This window comes from Rhynchophorus ferrugineus, unplaced genomic scaffold (genome assembly GCF_030347505.1).
Source record: "Rhynchophorus ferrugineus isolate W39M unplaced genomic scaffold, kcgeb_rfMv2 rfM3, whole genome shotgun sequence".
NCBI lineage: Eukaryota > Metazoa > Arthropoda > Insecta > Coleoptera > Curculionidae > Rhynchophorus > Rhynchophorus ferrugineus.
The window spans coordinates 31,572,900-31,592,616 of NW_027472582.1; the positions used below are offsets into that span (position 1 = coordinate 31,572,900).

At 29.8% G+C, this 19,717-nt stretch overlaps 2 protein-coding genes and 1 long non-coding RNA gene across 6 annotated transcripts in view; 1 reads left to right on the plus strand and 2 right to left on the minus strand.

The window, feature by feature from the left end:
• LOC143193586 (pseudouridylate synthase RPUSD2) overlaps positions 1-19,717 on the minus strand; it is a 662,639-nt gene that overhangs the window by 595,547 nt on the left and 47,375 nt on the right. The gene's annotated exons all lie outside the window — the stretch shown is intronic.
• LOC143193916 (uncharacterized) lies at positions 15-1,124 on the minus strand. Its single transcript, XR_013005137.1, has 3 exons — positions 906-1,124; positions 540-846; positions 15-387 (listed from the first exon to the last, which is right to left on the minus strand). It is a non-coding gene; the product is annotated as an uncharacterized LOC143193916 (long non-coding RNA).
• On the plus strand, positions 9,880-13,150 carry LOC143192965 (uncharacterized). Its single transcript, XM_076398847.1, has 4 exons — positions 9,880-9,971; positions 10,032-10,150; positions 10,435-10,930; positions 11,033-13,150. The coding sequence occupies exons 1-4, from the start codon at positions 9,899-9,901 to the stop codon at positions 12,973-12,975; spliced, it is 2,631 nt and encodes an 876-aa protein (XP_076254962.1). The 5' UTR covers positions 9,880-9,898; the 3' UTR covers positions 12,976-13,150.

Sequence of the window (19,717 nt, forward strand, 5' to 3'; positions counted from 1 at the left end):
GCATAAATTATTGAAAGACTTAAAACTACAATTAAGTACATATTTATAATATGTTGTAGGTTCGGGCTGAGTTTGATTATAATTACATTGAACTCTTTTCCGTACCACCTATCAGTTAGAGTTCCAGTTTATGGAGTTGTATCCCCTGGAGGCCTAATCCACTTAATTAGCAATTGTATACCAAAAGTAATATATTTTACTTTCATTACAGAGCATATTTACCTTTTACATACGCTTAGTCCTTGTGTCCGTCGGTACAGAGCTTCCTTGTAAAGATATTTTGATAACACTGTATTTCTGCTTCGTCTATTCTGTTAATACCTGTATGCATCTTTCTTGATAAAACTAGATTTAACCACTGTATTCTCTTTAAAGCATTTGTCATATCTACAAAATTGTTAATATTCTATTTCTTCTCGGATATATTAACTAAATGCTCATATATATTCTGAACAATTACACATATATCTGTGTACATAAATATTTTACGCTTTACAATAATATTTCCTACAGTTATCATGTATTAATTATATATTCACCTTTACTTGTTTCCACTCTCCTCATCTTGTCTAAGAAATTGGCAGCATTGAATCATACCACATTCAGAAAGTTTCATTTAAGTGAATAACTAAGCTCTTAATTTCCAATATATCTAACATTTGTTCATAATTCCCATCATTTGTCAATTTCTACTTCAAAGTTTCTGATCGAGTTCATCCAAACCGAAGGTGTTATTAACTATTCCTGTTTCCAGCATGAAGTGCAATATATTTGCAATAAATTATTAATAACCGTTATATTTTTATTATCGTCTTGCCATGAGTGCCATATTATACCTACAACACGCTAAAAATATTTTCAATAAAAATCGCAGCAATTTAATATTTCACAGTAAAAATGCTTACATCTCTAACGAGTTTTACTAACACTGGCAGATGGTCCTCCATTATCTCGTTGCTGTACAAAGTAATTGATTAGAGGCGAAATCTGTTCTCTCTGGCTTCGGAATGTTCAATCAGAGCAATAATAAGCAGCAATTTGAGATTTATCAAAACAAGTAAATCACTAAAATAACATTTTCCAGTTTATAACTTACTATCACTATTCTTTTAAAGAATTTTGCATTATCGGACCCACTGGATTAATTTGGCAGACTAGTTTGGTTACGCTCTCCTACTTACCAGACAGCACTGTGTCTCTTTTTAACTAGAATTAAATGAAAAGGAAAATATTGTTTGATTCAAAAACAAAATTATAAATTGCGACAGCAATACATTAAATATCTTGATGAAGTATATACAAAATAACTTTGGAAAGACTATAGAATAATTCGAGTCGCAAAATAACGTATTTTCGTTATAATGATGGTATAAAAAATTATGACCGCAGAAAATGATTCAGATTCCTCATTAATTTGGTATACAAAAGAAATCAAATAATTTTACGTAGTAATCTGGTATTAGATATACATACAATTAGAAAGAGGTAAAAGAACACTTTGGGTATCCGTTAAATTTAACACAATTTAGTTTCTCTCTTTTAGAATCAGCGACTACGTTAATCCATTATTCATCTCTAAGTATAAATATTCAAATCTGTGTCATGATGATTCTTGTAATGGATTGCCAAGGTAAAAGATAACTATCCGCTAAAGATATTTGTCATTGCTTGTATAGTTGCTGTCTAAAAATATTTCATTTTGAAATATTATTATAATTAAATCTAAGAACTGTTGAATGTGTTGTTGGTATTTGTATATGTTGATAAACATAAAGTTATTTATTACGGTATCAAAAACTAGCAAAAAGAAAATGGAAATACTTTTCATCCAACTACTTTTATGTTTAGACAAATTAAACTTAACCATATAACCGTATAGAGTTACCGTTTTTATTAGCCGAGTAGTAAAAATATGTTGAGAGGGATATGTAGTTTAACATGTAATATAGCTCAATAAAAAAATGATTGTTGTTATGTTTTGATTTTTTTGAGATTCGAATTGAATTAATCGCAAAAATGCAAATCCTGATCTATTTGTACATATTTACGGTGTTTATATGACAAGAAAAGGTAAAAAGTATCACATACTTTGTCAAGGAGAAAACTAGCAAATTCTTCGTTGCGTACTTGCATTTGGGAAAAGGAGAATCTTCCCGGATTCGATTTTGGTGTGTCTGGATGGAACCTAATAATAATTTGGATGTCTCGACCTATTTATGCTTGAAAAGTAGTTGGTTTATGCTCAAAAACAATTGAAAGCAAGTGGCTTAGCTGGTAAAGATACTTAGGATTTGTTAGGAATAAGAAAAGGCTTTAACCAGCATCTAAAAGAGATCTAAAAAGAGATTGTTCTAAAACTCACACAAGAAAAACGTATAAAAGATACTGTTCTGACTCTGTGAACAAAAGTTTTTCTTCTTCTTAAATTTAATCTTAATGCATAGAAGATAAATATAAAAAACACAAAAGTTATATTTTCCAACCATAATCTCGTGAGCTGTTGACATAAAAGTATTCGAGAGCATTTATACATCAACAGCAACAACACCAACATGATGTGTTGAAAATAAAGCAAAACAAAACAGATTGAAATGTAAAACATAAGACTTTCATTATTCTCCAGAAAATTCACTCGCTGAAAAATAATGATAAATATGCCAACCAAATACACTCTATTAATACACATATCCGTTGTTGCATCCGTGGTTTTATTCCCAAAATAAATTTGTCGGCGGAATTGTCAAAATTAATGATTTTGTAAATTTAAATATCCATAAAACGAAACCATAAATCTCAAACGGCGTCGAATATCTTATAAACTTTTGTTCCGTTGGCCTTTTATTATTGGTGGCTGCACTTCGTTAAAGAACGGTGTCATAAAAGTTCCTTATGTCTATCCATTTTATTACCCAACGTTCTTAAAATTGGTCGGGTAGTAATTGTTACTTGATCCAAGTAATCGTTGAATTTTATATTTCATTCCGAACTAAAATAGTTATTGTAGGAAATTATGGCCATATTTCAGATATTTCTTAATATTAAGTGAATCAATTCGTATAACTTTACTAAAAATAGTGTAGGTAATATAACAGTACACATTACATGGTTAAAGAGTAAAGAGCAATCATATATAGCAATAAAATATTGTAGCGACCTTGAGGCATGTCGAATTTTATATAGTGGAATAACGGTCTACAAAATACCCAGAAATATAATCCCAGCTGTTGAACACGGGCGGGGTGCCAGCAGCGCCAACTAGAACCCGATAACGAATAGCTAGCAACGCGGAGACGTTTATCTGAGATGCTATTGAAGGGTATTTCCATTCATTCAGTTACCACGCTTTAGACGTGCCACCATCGACTGCCCAAGCCTCGTCATCAGGTAACACCGCTGCCATCCGTTTTATATATTTTGTATTTTCCACATTTTTATATTACTTCAATAAATAACGGTCACATAATGTGACACCACTGTTTTCTTTCGGTTTACCTCCATTCACCGAGCCATATCATTTACCCTAAAGTATGTTGAATTTTCTGCCAAATAAAGTATATTTTGTAGAAATATATTTGTAACATGCTCCAGCTAAATATATACAGGTCATGAGTAAACTCAATAGGTATTTAGGTCCTTTGGTCCATTCGATATTTGATGCGATTAAAAAGGCTCTATCGACTATAAACTGCTAAAACTAACTAAAGATTGCTACTGACTAGCAACTGATGTGCTTCCATCGTATAAAGAAATGCTCTCAAAACATGACTCAACATCATGCTCTCGAAAATTACGATAATGCTCTTCCATACCCTGCGGACAAGAGTTTAGTCCGTCAACAATAACCTTCTAGGATCGAATCTGACTGGGGTTAAAGGTCATATAAAAATGTTTAATATTCCTAAATATTAAGTAAGTGTGTTGAAAGTGGCTAAATAACACAACAGTGTTGAGAGCGACAATAAATAAAAACACTGTCTTTCAAAATTTCAAAGCAGGTATATCATGTATTATGTTTGTGTTTACTATATTGACTCTAGTCATGTCCAGTTAAACATGGGCTCCGAACCACAGTATTAATCCACAGACCAGTAACCAACTTGGAGACCATCCCAGACATTCGATCTTATCCAGCCCATTAAATCCTATCCCACCCGCCATATACGAGTTTATATCTTATAAAAAAAGTGAAAAGGGGTTCTTCAGTCTTGAATTGTACGTAAAAATTCATTCTTCCGAAACGGCATTCGCCGGAACTTCGAAAAGAATTCAAGAACATCAATTTATAGACACGCTAATTTTATTTAATATAAAAAAAATTATATTTTTGTTCTCTAAAGTTTCTGTAAATTTTGTAAAAACCCTTGAAAGCGTTATTAACAGATTAACTTTTAAAACTAAATGGTTCTAGACGAAATCAAAAAATTAAATATCTCAGTCCTAAAAATAATCTGAAAATTAAGCTCAATCTAAAATTACTCACTTTATAAATAGGAAATCAGAAAAGGTGATTATTTAAAATAGATACGCTTTTTGTTGAAAGCAGATAATTAAAACATGCCGACTAATATCAAGAAGATTACGAATTATCAACATACAAGTTAGCTTTTTTTATATTGACCACAAGCTACTTTACCACGTTCTTAAGCCCTTCTTATAACAAAATTAGAATATAGCATGTAAGCTCACTATTCGCCCAAGGATCGTTTTCAAGATTTTCCGTCTATATCAAGTCTTCCGGAAAGTTTACAAATTTATCTATGTATCGATATTCCTGATTTGGACATTGTTTCATTTAAGTTCAATAATAGTTCATTTGTTATATGCAAAATCGTAAGCGTCCAATGTCATAATGAATGAGATCGAGTGTTATTATATACATATACGTTATTATCTCCTCGTATCATTTTACTACAAAGGCTGATTTAGGTTACCGATAATTTATGCAAAATATGTATAATTTTGACATTCGACAAAACAAAACAAAGACAAATGCTATTCATCGCCAAAGCATGCATCGTATGTGATTATTATTTTATCAAATGTGACGCAAATATTTTTGGATTTCAAGTGTGTCTTAAAAAACATTTTTAATATTAAAAATAAACCTACATGTAAGTTATTTGCAAATTTAATATACTATTTTAGTATTGTTATTTACTGATTATGAATAAATAATATAGAAAAAAAATCAGAAAACACACTTACGTTGGTAATTTCTACCTTACAAGAAAATAACAAATTAATATAATGAAAATATAATGAGACCATTCGTGGAAAAAAAGGTGCTTTATTAAATAATCATTTTTCTAATGGGTTTTAGCTAAATACTTCAAATAGTACTGCAAATACCTTGAATTGCCTGGAAAATACAAGAGGAAAGCTTAAATTTTAAGAATTTAGACATGGCAATGTATGAGAACTATATCGTTACCCCTAAATAACAGTTTCATTACCCCTAAATAACAGTTTCATTCAATTTTAGCAATTTGTAATACACTATATTTTGCTGATACCAACACATATGCATAATCAAACTTTATGGTTATAAATATATCGCTTCAATGTCGGTGTGGATGGCGCAGAAAACTCCTCCATTATTGACTGGGACGCAATATAACCAATATGTTGAAACGATTCAAAATGACATTTTAGTCAACTTATGTTATTCATCTACTGATAAGCCGTTCTATGGCAGTTTTAGATGTCTTTTCGTCAAATAAACTTTGAACTTCATTGTCTTTCAAATATTTTGGGCCCTCCAGGCCGTTCCTTGTCATTGATCATAATATTACCGCTTTTAAATAATTGAAACCAAACGAGGTGACGAAGCATCAATACCATAGTTTTCTAGTTGTATATTTTATATGCTTCCGAGTCTGATTTCGGAACAAATTTCTTAATATGAAACAATTAAAGTAATGAAGGCTGAAAATGAAATTTTGAGCATTTCATAATACCATCCCAAAAATACTACTACATGGGAACTGAAAATATTTTATTATTATTAAACTCTCTAGAAGAATATCAAGAACATCGGATTTAACAGTTATGTGGAGTTGTTTACAATTATGCTTCGCATTTTTTAAAATAAATATCGTTATTCGAGATACATACAACCACCTAATACATGGTGGTGTTTCCGCGGGTAATTGCTAAAATAATTGCGAAATGAAGTGATGAAAGTGATTAAATATACTATAAAATATTCTACTATAATATCCGTTAAGACATTTTGCTACAAAAATACTGCTATATTCAAGAAAAAAAAAATATATACATTGCTACAAATAGATCTGGAATAAATGAATAACTAAATTATCTCCCCACCTAATTAAATTTGCCCGGTTTAAAATAAATTGAAATCGGGTGATTTAAAACGCGCCTTCCAAAAAATTGCTACAGATACTTAATTTTCCAATTTGTTAGGTCCTAAAACGATGAGTTCAAATTCCTGAATGTTGAATGGATTATATAAATTAAACGAAATTGTGATTAAATTTAATCTATTTCTGCTAAAACAGACCGAGAAATATTACGCAGTTAATTTTGTATTATTGAGTTATTTATAAAAAATAAGATTATTACCATACATGCACCATAATTGTTCGCTTGTTATAAATTATAACATATTCTGAATTACTAGAATAGTGATTAAACATGAAATATAGGAAAATGTACTGGCTAATTCGAAAAGAATCACAATTAACACAATAAATTGCTATTATATAAGCAAATACTGAAACCTATATGGACATACAGAGTTGAATTATGGGGATGTTCTGCAAAAATTAACATAAATAAAATACAAATTTTTCAGAACAATGTCCTGAGAGGTATTGTGGGCGCACCCAAATACTATAGGACTAATTACATACATCGAGACCTTCAGATACCCACAGTCAGTCAAGAAATCAAGAGAATTGCAAGGGGACATGAGGAAAGACTCCATTCGCATGAGAATATTGAAGTATTGCAGCTTTTGGATACAACAGGACATAGACTCAAAAGAATCAAACCATCTGATCTTGTGTAGTGTTGTGTAGTGAGGTGCATATAATTAAAAAAAATACAGCAGACAAATTGTAGGTTAGATGGAAACGACTAGTAACAATGTAGTAATTAAATAATAAAAAAATAAATACTGAATACAATCTTGACATTAATGTTTAATGGAAATTAATATTTAATGCTTAATGATGATGATAGGAATGATGACGTTTTTACTATAAATTGAAGAAGAATAACTTTAATATTTAACTCAAATTTAGTGTATAAATATTATGAATTGTATTTCTAATTAAAAAAATTCTTATTTAGAAGGTACTATTAGAAATACAGAGTGTTCATTGAAAAAGTTTATATTTTAAATGTAGGTTAGACGTTTAATATAGCTATTGTTATCGTTATTATGAAGTGAATAGGAATATTATAAAACGCATATTTGCGATTAAAGTATATTTTAAGAATGATGATTTGAACACCGTTCAAGATGTCTTGGTTTTAATTCAAATAGCATCTGATATCTTCTTTGAACCATTTGCAAAAGCTTTAAGAGATGGGAAATGGCTTGAGCTTGTCAACAATCTTTGTCCAGCATTTTCTCTTCAAATTTTACGCCTTTAAACACTTTTAATGCTCTGATATTCTTTTTGTCTTCCACACGCGAACTACCCGGTTTTAATATGTAGTCAATCCCAGCACGATATTTTACTAATACCTTCATTACCATTAAAAAGTAATACTACGCAAATGAGGCTTGGTACGATCAAAACTAGCGATGCTTACTCAACTCAAATACATGTAATATCTCACTCTGTGTAGCTTTCAATTACCCGACAATCAACATGAAGTTGTTCTATATATTTTACTAGGCATTATTAGTCAATACAGGTTATTTGTAAATAATTTTAGGTAGAATTACCTTACCTACTCGTATATATTAATCGGTTTAGCGAAAATTTTGCCTCAATTTTTTAGGAAAATTAGGGCACTTGGAAGGGTGAAATCTATCATGGTTAAAGCTCATGTGGAAGAAGAATTTGAGCCCAAATTTTTACGTAATATTCGCTACAAATAAGTAGCGAATATTAGTATTAGACTCTATTTTCATTGGACCTGGCCGACGCGCTACTAGCTCCAACTCTTATACGGTAGAATATTCATCTTTCTGTTGTTCGTAAATCAACCGCGAACATCTTAATATATTCGCTTTTTCGGACGGTATATACACATGGGAAAGAAAAACCAGATATGTGCGAACATTTTATCCTAACATAGATTAACACAATTCTAGAATAACAACAACCGTCTGTAGTCTTTTTTTACAAGGTATTTAGATTTTCACCAGCAAGAAAACAGCTAACAAAAATTCTTCTTGCCTAATCTATATATTAATTGATATGGTTCTGGAGTCATAGTATATCATTGTACTATGGGTTATTAAGATTTATCTGTAAATTTTAGTGCTATTGGCATCTAACTAATTTCAGGTTACCTTAGTAAATGTATTTCCTAACAAAAAGTACTAACCGAATATTGGCGGTAAAAAATTTCAATTTGTGCATCAAGAGTTAAAATGAATGTTTCGAAGAGTATTAACATCTATAAGTAGCTTCAAAAAATTCTAATTCCTCATTTGTTGATGAGATTTTAGTTCCCACGTGGGACATGAGATAAAATAGAAAGCAGTAGAAAGCCATAGAAGTTAAAATTAAAGACGAGCTGTTTGCAACGGCGGGATTCCAGATTTACTTAAAATACATAAAGTGATAACTTGATAAATCTACTGACAGGAAAAAAAAACAGGAAAAAAAAACAGCTACTGATTGAAGATTGGAATAAATTTAAATTCTTATTTATTATTAACTTTTAGCAACTACTTTTTTAAATTTATTTAAACAGGTTATTCTTTTAATCAGTCTCGTGTATTGATTGTTTTTCAATATATATTTTAGGGGAGCAATATGGATAAAAAATAAATATTATATGAATACATAAATGAAAATTTGTAGCTACTAAAATGAAACTAACTACATAATTTACATTGATAGAAGACATAGGACAAATAGAAGAAATTATGAATCTTATATATAAAAATGAATCGCAAAATATGTTCCTAAGCGCATAACTCAACAACGCCTGGACCAATTTGGCCAAATCTTTTTTTAAAATGTTCGTTGAAGTTCAGGGATGGTTTTTACGGCGAGAAAAATTAGAATTATTGCTGGAAAAACCCTAAAAATAGCCCTTTTTGTTTGAATTTGTTTCGTGTATCAGTTGACAATTCATCTGTCATCTGTCAAAAGTCATCTGTAACAGACAACTTTTTTTTTTTAAATTTGATATGACTTGAACTCAAATCCTTTTAAGCCGTACGAATTGTTTTATTTATTTAAAATTTGAATTAAATTTTAAACAAATAAAAAATTTTAAATAAATAAAACAATTCGTACGGATTAAAAGGATTTGAGTTCAAGTTATATCAAATTTAAAAAAAAAAAGTTGTCTGTTACAGATGACTTTTGACAGATGACAGATGAATTGTCAAGTGATACACGAAACAAATTCGTATATCGTGTTTTGTGCAGAGTGTTTAGTTAGTTAGTGTTTGTTTAGTTCGTGATTAGTGAAAAAATAATTTATATTTGATATGCCTCCTATAAGACGAAGCAATTTAGGTAGAAGAACCAGAAATGCTATAAACCAAGCTAATTACCGATCTAATCGTACTGCACAAGAACGTGACGACGGAAATGAACGTGAAAGAATTCGGATATCACAAACGCGTGAAGCGCGAGCGCGACATTCAACTAATAATCGCGCAAGTTTGAATCCAGCTGCTTTCAGTTACGATGTGTCAATTGACTACAGTAACTACCAATGTGTTGTTATTGGTTCTATGAACTTGGTTTGCTCACACTGTAAGGCATTAAAATACAAAAACGAAGCCAATGGATTGTGTTGCGCAAATGGTAAAGTGAAATTGATACAATTGGATCCACCACCAGAACCATTGTACTCATTGGTTTCAGGAATAGGAACAGATTCTATACACTTTTTGACACATATTCAACAATATAACAATTGCTTTCAAATGACTTCATTTGGGGCAACAAATGCAGTTCGGGAAAATTTTATGCCAACTTTCAAGGTATGTATTATAGCAGTTACTCATAATTATTTTAGCGAACAAAATTTTCTGTCACCAAAGTTAAGATGTGTTACTAATCTTCAATTTCTTAATAATTACGAAATATATCACTTAGTCATCATATTATATGGTGATTCAGTTTCAGTGACACTTTTATTATATTTTATATTTGATAGATATTAGTTAAAACTAAATATATACTTTTTAAGATCAAATATTATTTAAGTTTGATCATTGACAATCCATTAATTTATACCACACCATAATATTTTTTTTATTTACAGATACAAGGGCAAATATATCACAGAGCAGGTTCACTGTTACCAGTGTCAGATAGCGACAACAAATTCCTGCAAATTTATTTTATGGGCAATTCACCACAAGAAATTGATCTGCGTTGTGCACATAACAATTTAGTAAAAAGGTCTATTGTAGAACAATTACAAACTTTATTTCATCAACACAATCAATTGATTATATTGTTTAAAACTGCCCTGGATCTGATGCCATCCGATAATCACAAAATTGTAATCAGAGCTGATAAAACACCTGCAGGTCAACATACAAGACGTTTTAATGCACCAACTATTGATGAAGTTGCTATCGTTGTAGTTGGAGAAAACTTGGAATCCCGTGATATTGTTTTACATCGTCGGAATTTTCAATTACAACCTATAAAGGAAACACACCGCTCATATGATGCACTGCAATATCCCATTATATTTTGGCAAGGTGAAGATGGCTACGATTTATCAATAAAAATGATAAATCCCATTACAGGTAACTAAAATATTAGTTTAGCTATGGCGATAATATCTCAGTCACTATATTATGTATTTTAATTTTATATTTGAATGTTATTAAAACAAAATCTGTTTACAGGTTCTGAAACCAACAAAAAAGTCAGTTCAATGAACTATTATTCATACCGCCTAATGATTCGGGAAAATGCAGATAATCACATATTGAAATGTCGGCGATTATATCACAAATATGTTGATGACATGTATGTTAAAATTGAAACGGAGAGATTAACATTCATCAGGTTGAATCAAACCAAACTCCGATCTGAAGAGTATATTCACCTTCGAGATGCGATTAATACTGATGGAAATGCACAGAATGTCGGTCGGATGACTATTCTTCCAGCAACATACATCGGAAGCCCTCGGCATATGCACGAATATGCTCAAGATGCCATGTCGTATGTTCGTCATTATGGTACAGCAGATTTGTTCATCACATTTACATGCAATCCGCAATGGATAGAAATTAAGCAGGAGTTATTACCTGGGAAATCATCCATTGATCGTCATGATATTACAGCCAGAGTCTTTAGACAAAAGTTGAAATCTTTAATGAATTTCATCGTAAAACATAATGTGTTTGGTGAGACACGCTGCTGGATGTATTCTGTGGAGTGGCAGAAACGAGGATTGCCACATGCACACATTTTGATTTGGTTGGTTGAAAAGATAAGGCCAAATGAAGTTGATGCAGTGATATCAGCTGAAATCCCTAATGTACAAGTAGATCCTGGATTGCATGAGGTAGTTATCAAAAACATGATACATGGTCCCTGTGGAACTCTTAATCAAAATTCACCGTGTATGATGGATGGTAAATGTTCAAAACGATATCCACGGACATTAATATCGGAAACAATTACTGGTAATGACGGTTATCCATTGTATCGTCGCAGATCGACAGCAGACAATGGAAAATCAACAATTGTCAAATTAAATCAACAAGATATTGAAATAGATAATCGTTGGATTGTTCCATATTCACCCATTTTATCAAAGACATTCAAAGCACACATCAACGTTGAATCTTGCCATTCAGTGAAATCGATTAAATACATTTGCAAATATGTAACCAAAGGGAGTGATATGGCTGTGATTGGAATTGGTGCAGGGAATTCTAATGATGAAGTTACCCAATACCAAATGGGCCGCTATGTCAGTAGTAATGAAGCAGTTTGGCGAATATTTTCTTTTCCTATTCATGAGAGACACCCTTCTGTTGTTCACTTAGCTGTGCATTTAGAAAATGGACAAAGAGTGTATTTTACAGCACAGAACGCAGTACAAAGAGCTGCTCAGCCACCATCTACTACATTAACCAGTTTTTTTGAGACATGCCAAAACGATGATTTCGCACAAACATTGCTATATTCTGAAATGCCAAAATATTATACCTGGAATCAATCCTCAAGGAGATTTATACGACGGAAACAAGGAAAACCAGTTCCAGGATATACAGATGTATATTCCACCGATGCGATTGGCCGGATTTATTCAGTACATCCAAGCAATGATGAATGTTTTTATTTACGACTGCTATTAGTCAATGTACGTGGCCCAACATCATTCCAACAGTTACGAACTGTTGATGGTGAATTGTGTTTATCCTACAGAGAAGCCTGTCAACGTTTGCAATTGCTTGAAAATGACGCTCATTGGGATCAAACTCTCAATGATGCTGTAATATCATCACACACTCATCAAATACGAACATTGTTTTCTATAATCATATCTACATGCTTCCCATCAAACCCAATTGATTTGTGGATGAAGTACAAAGATTATATGTGTGATGATATTTTGTATCAAATACGGAATATGATGGGAAATCCAAATATACAAATCAGTGAAGAAATTTACAATGAAGCATTGATTTCAATTGAGGACATGTGCTTGATAATGTCAAACAAACTATTAATTCAATTAGGCCTGACCGCGCCCAATCGTCCAATGCATGACGCTTTTAACCAAGAGTTGCATCGAGAAAGACTGTATGATCTCAACGCTTTGAAAGAATAAATTCAAACAAATCTTCCACTGTTAAATGAACAACAGAAGTATGTATTTGAAACTCTTATGAAAGTAACAAATGATGAAACTGGAGGGATTTATTTCTTAGATGCACCTGGTGGTACAGGAAAAACTTTTTTTATTTCATTAATATTAGCAACAATTCGCTCACAAAATAAAATTGCACTTGCACTCGCTTCGTCGGGAATCGCAGCAACTTTGCTTGAAGGTGGTCGAACAGCCCATTCAGCACTAAAATTGCCATTAAATATGCAAAGCAATGAAACTCCAACCTGCAACGTTTCGAAGAACTCTGCAATGGCAAAGGTTTTGCAGCAATGTAAATTGATTGTTTGGGATGAATGCACGATGGCACATAAAAAATCTTTGGAGGCTTTAGACAGAACCTTAAAAGATCTACGTAGCAATAATAACCGATTTGGTGGTGCAATGATTTTATTAGCAGGAGATTTTCGTCAAACATTGCCAGTGATTCCACGATCAACGCCAGCTGATGAACTCAATGCATGTCTAAAGTCCTCCAATTTGTGGAAACATGTTAAAGTACTTCATTTAAGCAAGAATATGCGTGTCGAGTTGCAAAATGACCAATCTGGAAACATATTCTCTAAACAACTCATTGACATTGGTAATGGCAAATTTCCTATAGACATGTTGACGGCTTGCTTTTGCTATGACTATAAACAAGTCCCAGGGGCAATCATTAAGTGTTTGTGGTATTAATCTAGAAAACCCATGTTTCTCACATGGTCAATTGTATGTTGCCTGTTCCCGTGTTGGAAAACCATCAGATTTGTTTATCTATGCGCCAGGTAATCAAACAAAAAACATCGTATACCACAAAGCAATATAATGATAATAATAATAATAATTATGATTCACATGATTAACAATAAAGCGATTACTGCCACATTACAAATCTTTTTGACAGGACGAAGTCTGTCGGGTCAGCTAGTTATTAATAATAATTTTTTCATTAATAGTAATTTAGATAATATTTTAATAGTAATTAGTAGTAATTTAAAATTAAATTAAAAATTAATATTAATAGTAATTTAAAGCATTGATAAATACTAAGATTTTTAACGACTAATGCAAAAAGGTTTGTAACCATATGATATTTAGTTCTTTGAACCTTACTTTTGAAAAGTCAACTGTTCATTTAATGATTATAAATACAATTATATAAAATAGATTTTTAAATTGCAGCTAATAAATTACATATTTGTATTTGTTATTGCTTTAATATACATGCTAAAGCCAAATATCGATTTCAAAATTGTTTTATTTGTATATTCCTTATTTTAAACATGTTTATTTTATTTGTATATTGCCTATTTTAAACATGTTTAATTACTATGTATATATATATATATATATATATATATATATATATATATATATATATATATACATATATATACTTATATTTGATGCTCTATAGTTCTTATTACTGTTTATTAACAATAATTTTTCTTTGATACTTTTTTTATAATGTTCAATGATGTAGTAATTTAAACTTATCAATACTATGTTTACTCATGAAACATGAAATAGAAATTAGATTTAATTAAACGAAATTTAAAAAGAATAGTGACGGTTAGTTCTTGAGATAGTTTGCATATATTTTAATATGCTTTAATACACCTATATATTTTTTTAAAATTAATATTAAATATCAAATATATATTTCATCTTATGTTGAAAGTACTGTCAAAACAAGTTTCAGTAACCGTATCATTTTTAAATTATTCTCTTTCCTCTATTATGCGAGAATGAAGATAAACTCGAATCAACTCCCCTCGAATCTCGACCACTAGGTGATCACAAGTACGTATAAAAAATATAATTTCGAGAGGATATTATAAAATAAAACGAGCAAATACAGTGTTTGAATATACAGAACATTCATACCAAACATTTTTTTAGAAACATGCGGAAGTCGATTCAATAATGAAATAAGAACAAGCTACAAGTTCAATATTAATCAACATCTGTTGAATTACATTTATATGTTATTATAGCCCGATATATCAAGAAACGACGACAAGACTGCGTATTGTTTACCAACGTATAGAGAACGACCCTGATGCAAAGGAGCACCCGTATAAAAAACCAAAACATTTCGAAACCATGTGCCCGCCATACGCAATTTGGATACGTACCAAAACTTTACGTCTTACATTTAATTATTCCACGGTAATTAGTTCAGTGTTTTCGGATGTGCTACGGAGGGGAATTACGGTTTGGTTCTTAGCGTGGCGGAATTATCAGCATGTTCTTAATATAGTCTCTCGTCACTTGTTGTTTAATATATAAATTGTATTAAGCGTGTAGACATACTTTTATACTATTTTAAATAATTTTAAAGTAATAAAGAAAATGTTTGTGTATTTCATATAATTTACATAGAAAACTGAGAATTAATACATAATACGGCTAATAAAGCAACAATATAAAAACACTATCAATCACCAATACACGCTACCAAATATCAACAGAATTATTATTTAAAAATAAATTTTCAACAAAAGCACAAAATAAAAAACATATTATATATTCAGTTAAATTTAAAAACATGTATATATAAAATACTTAATAGACAGATATAATACTTAAAATTAACCGAATTATATAATTGCGAAAGAACATTTATGATAGTGGGGTATTTAATAGATTTGTGAAATGTTATCTATTCGGCAATAATATTATTAGACGACTATTATTAGATATTTGAATTAACGAGTATTATGAAAAATGTAACCCTAGATAACTCATTTAAAGCATAAATTGTTTCAATATTTTATTATTATTATATTATAATATATAATATATAATATATAATATATAATATATAATATATAATATATAATATATAATATATAATATATAATATATAATATATAATATATAATATATAATATATAATATATAATATATAATATATAATATATAATATATAATATATAATATATAATATATAATATATAATATATAATATATAATATATAATATATAATATATAATATATAATATATAATATATAATATATAATATATAATATATAATATATAATATATAATATATAATATATAATATATAATATATAATATATAATATATAATATAATTAGAAATAGACTCAATAATATTGAAAATAAACTATATATAATATTACCCGCTGCAATATGAAGCATAAATTGTTTATATATAAAATGTATTATTTTGATAATTTTTTAAATAATTAATATCTTTCTAATTCTATCTTTCTTTTATCTAAAATTCTCACTCTCACTTCAGCAATTACCCGAAAAAGATATTTTTACCATGTTTTTTGTTTTTTCCTTCCTATTATACATTTTTTTATAATAATAATTAATAAATAAGCTGAAATAATTAGTTTATCTTATCTATAACAAAATGGCCTAATCAACGCTAACTTAACTATTTATTTTATATAACCTCTGTAACCACAGGTATTTTATCGCGTATATTGCCGCATAACTGTAATTATTTATCAAAATCCTAGAGCCTCTTTTATTCTCAATTTTTATTTATATTTAAAATAGAACTGAAATTTTTTAATGAGTCTACATATAAAATAAAGTAAATATATATTCAAAACACATAATTGGATTAGCCACAATAAGGAAATTAACGTTCATTTAAAGCTAAATTCAATAATTCACATAATATATCTTCGTACTACACTTTGGAACCATTTTTAAATTTAAGAATAATACACTAGAGGGACTTATTTACAAAGAAACTGAATGTTTGCCCATAAAACCTACTATAAATCATTATATAGTTCAAAGAATATTTATAAAACAAGAATTAAAATAAACAAAACTGATTTTCAAAGCTTAACTATAAATGTACCAACTCTCGTTGTTTTCTAGAAATTTTGAACAAACATATGTGAGTATAATTTGTTAAAATTGGTACAATTTTATTTTTATAAATTGTCCAGTCGCCATGCACAAATTAAAAAATATTTTGAAGCTGAAAGCTAGTGCTGTTTTAGATATTTTGTTATTTTTTTATTTCAATGATATTTCATTATCATAACTAGACAACCTATAGTCGTTATAAAATGATTTCTAAAAACCGCCTGTACCTTCATCCGCTATTATGGCTTTAATAATCTTCTGAAATATTATTTTTACACATATATCCATCGTCTACTTTCGATGGAAAGGTTTCCCAAGTTTTGGTGACTCCAAATTCCACTAGCCCATGGCTGAGGAACGAAGTTACAGCAATCTGCCTTTGGTAACCGTAAATCCAGAATTGTATACGCTTCTTTCAAAATTTTAGTAGACTACATAAGTTCATTGGTGACCTTAAACCCTGAACTACGATATCTTTAGCAGGAATTTATGAACTAGGGATGTTATTCAAAGTATAAATGTTTCCTAATTGTAATAGTTTGGTAGACGTATTCAACGGAGGTTGGAGGTTGGAGGAAGGAGTTCAACCCATCATTTATGGCCTTAAAGTTTCAGCTGAGATATTTCTACCTGAACTGCCTTAACCTTAACTACACCAAGGAATTATTCAAAACACATAAGTGGATTAGCCACAATAAGGAAATTAACGTTCATTTAAAACTAAATTCAATAATTCACATAATATATCTTCGTTACAACACTTTGGAACCTTTTTTAAATTTAAGAATAATATACTAGAGGGACTTATTTACAAGGAATCTGAATATTTGCCCATAAAACCTACTATAAATCATTATATACTTCAAAGAATATTTATAAAACAAGAATTAAAATAGGCAAAACCGTTTTTCAAAGCTTAACTATAAATGTATCAACTCTCGTTGTTTTCAAGAAATTTTGAACAAACGTATGTGAGTATAGTTTGTTAGAATTGGTAAAATTTTATTTTCATAAAATGTCCAGCCGCCGTGCACAAATTAAAAAATATTTTGAAGCTGAAAGCTACTGCTGTTTTAGATATTTTGTTATTTTTTTATGTCCATGACATTTATTCCATTTTTGTCCCATAAACCGTAAAAATAAACTAATAAAACTGACCATCTTATTTAAAACAGATAAATTTGAGTGGGTATTAAACACACATGTTTGTACAGTACTTAATTTTATGTATCTGTCCATTAAACTTGAGTTACACCAAAATGCAAAATTAACTTCAAAATGCGCAGTTTAGTAGTCATATATATGTATATGTTCTCATATATTCGGACGATTTTTCATTGCTGTTAGGTTATATATTTTAAAATAACGCCTTTTTAGCCGATAATTGTAACAGTTCGGATGTCATGAATTTACTGAAATTAAGTTAATATTATTCAGATTAAATATACGTTCGTATCCACATCGTTGGAAAAAACTGCAGGTAGTTGGAACATTACCAAAGTTTAAAGACATATCAATTGCTCTAATTATTTTTATGTCTAGAGTGAATTGGTTGCCAACTGCAAGTGATTTATTTTTGAATTGTCTGTTCAAATACTTAATATTCTAAAAATACACATGCTTTACGTTAAAAATGTATTTCACAATTAAATTACGAAATGTCGGATTGCGTTAATGCATATTTTAATGTTTTAAATATTTAGATAATAATACTGAACCCAAATATTTAACTAAAAATATTAATCTTTTTTAAATATTGAAAAGATACTTTCCGCAAAGATAACATTTGTGTGTTGTGTGTTCAGGGTAATATGGTAGAATAAATTAAACAGTATATTATATTGATGTATTTTAAGATATAAAAAGTAAAATGTGCTGTTTTGAATAGATCAGAACAATTTAACTTAATTTAATTCCCATAGCACTATTTATTCTTCTGGCGTCACAGATTTTTGCTGACTTGACCTTTTCATAGGACATAATTTGTGTTATATTATGTACTGTGTATTAATATACAGTAATGTATTTAATAATAGAAATAACAGTGGCATTACTTTGAAATATTGTCATTGTAGTATACAACGCAGAGATAACACTACGCATATGATCCAAGACAATCGTCGCTTTTACAATACTTTTTAATAACCATTAATTATTTGGAAAGGAGAATATAGATATCAATTAAACATTAAACAAAGAAATCCAGCGATATGTAAAAATTATGCATAATTTTATTTATATTTGTGTAAATAATTTCCTTGTATCTTTTTTAACTTTTTATTAATCAGGCGTAGACATAAAAAGAAAGTTAGTGCAATAAACTACGAATGATGATGACCCATGTCAATTAAGATAATAAAATTCTTCGATGCCGCCAGCTATTTCACCATTACATTGTTGATATGTGTGCGAAAATTGAAAGTGAGTATTTACGATACATTAGGACAAATAGACAACGGAAACAATTGATATCGCCAATGTAAGCATTGGCACTTGTTGCAATTGAACTACCTTGTTGGACAAAGTTTATATGACTTCTATGGAATCGCAGATGTATTCATGTTAAGGAAAGAAGTGGAGGAGTAAGGTACAGCTTTGGAAGAGCAATGGTTTAGTACTGATATAGCAAAATGAGAATAAAAAAAGTAAGCAACATATTTTACGAGTTCATGATGAAACAAGTTTTTCTTAAAACTCAGTATATTAGTAAACAGAAGAACACAGATTATCCCTCACCTCAAGTATATATCTGCAGCCTCTTCTTATAATTATCTAATAAAATATTTACAATTATAATTTCATAAATAATATCCCTTTCGAAGCCGTTTTGTATTAACC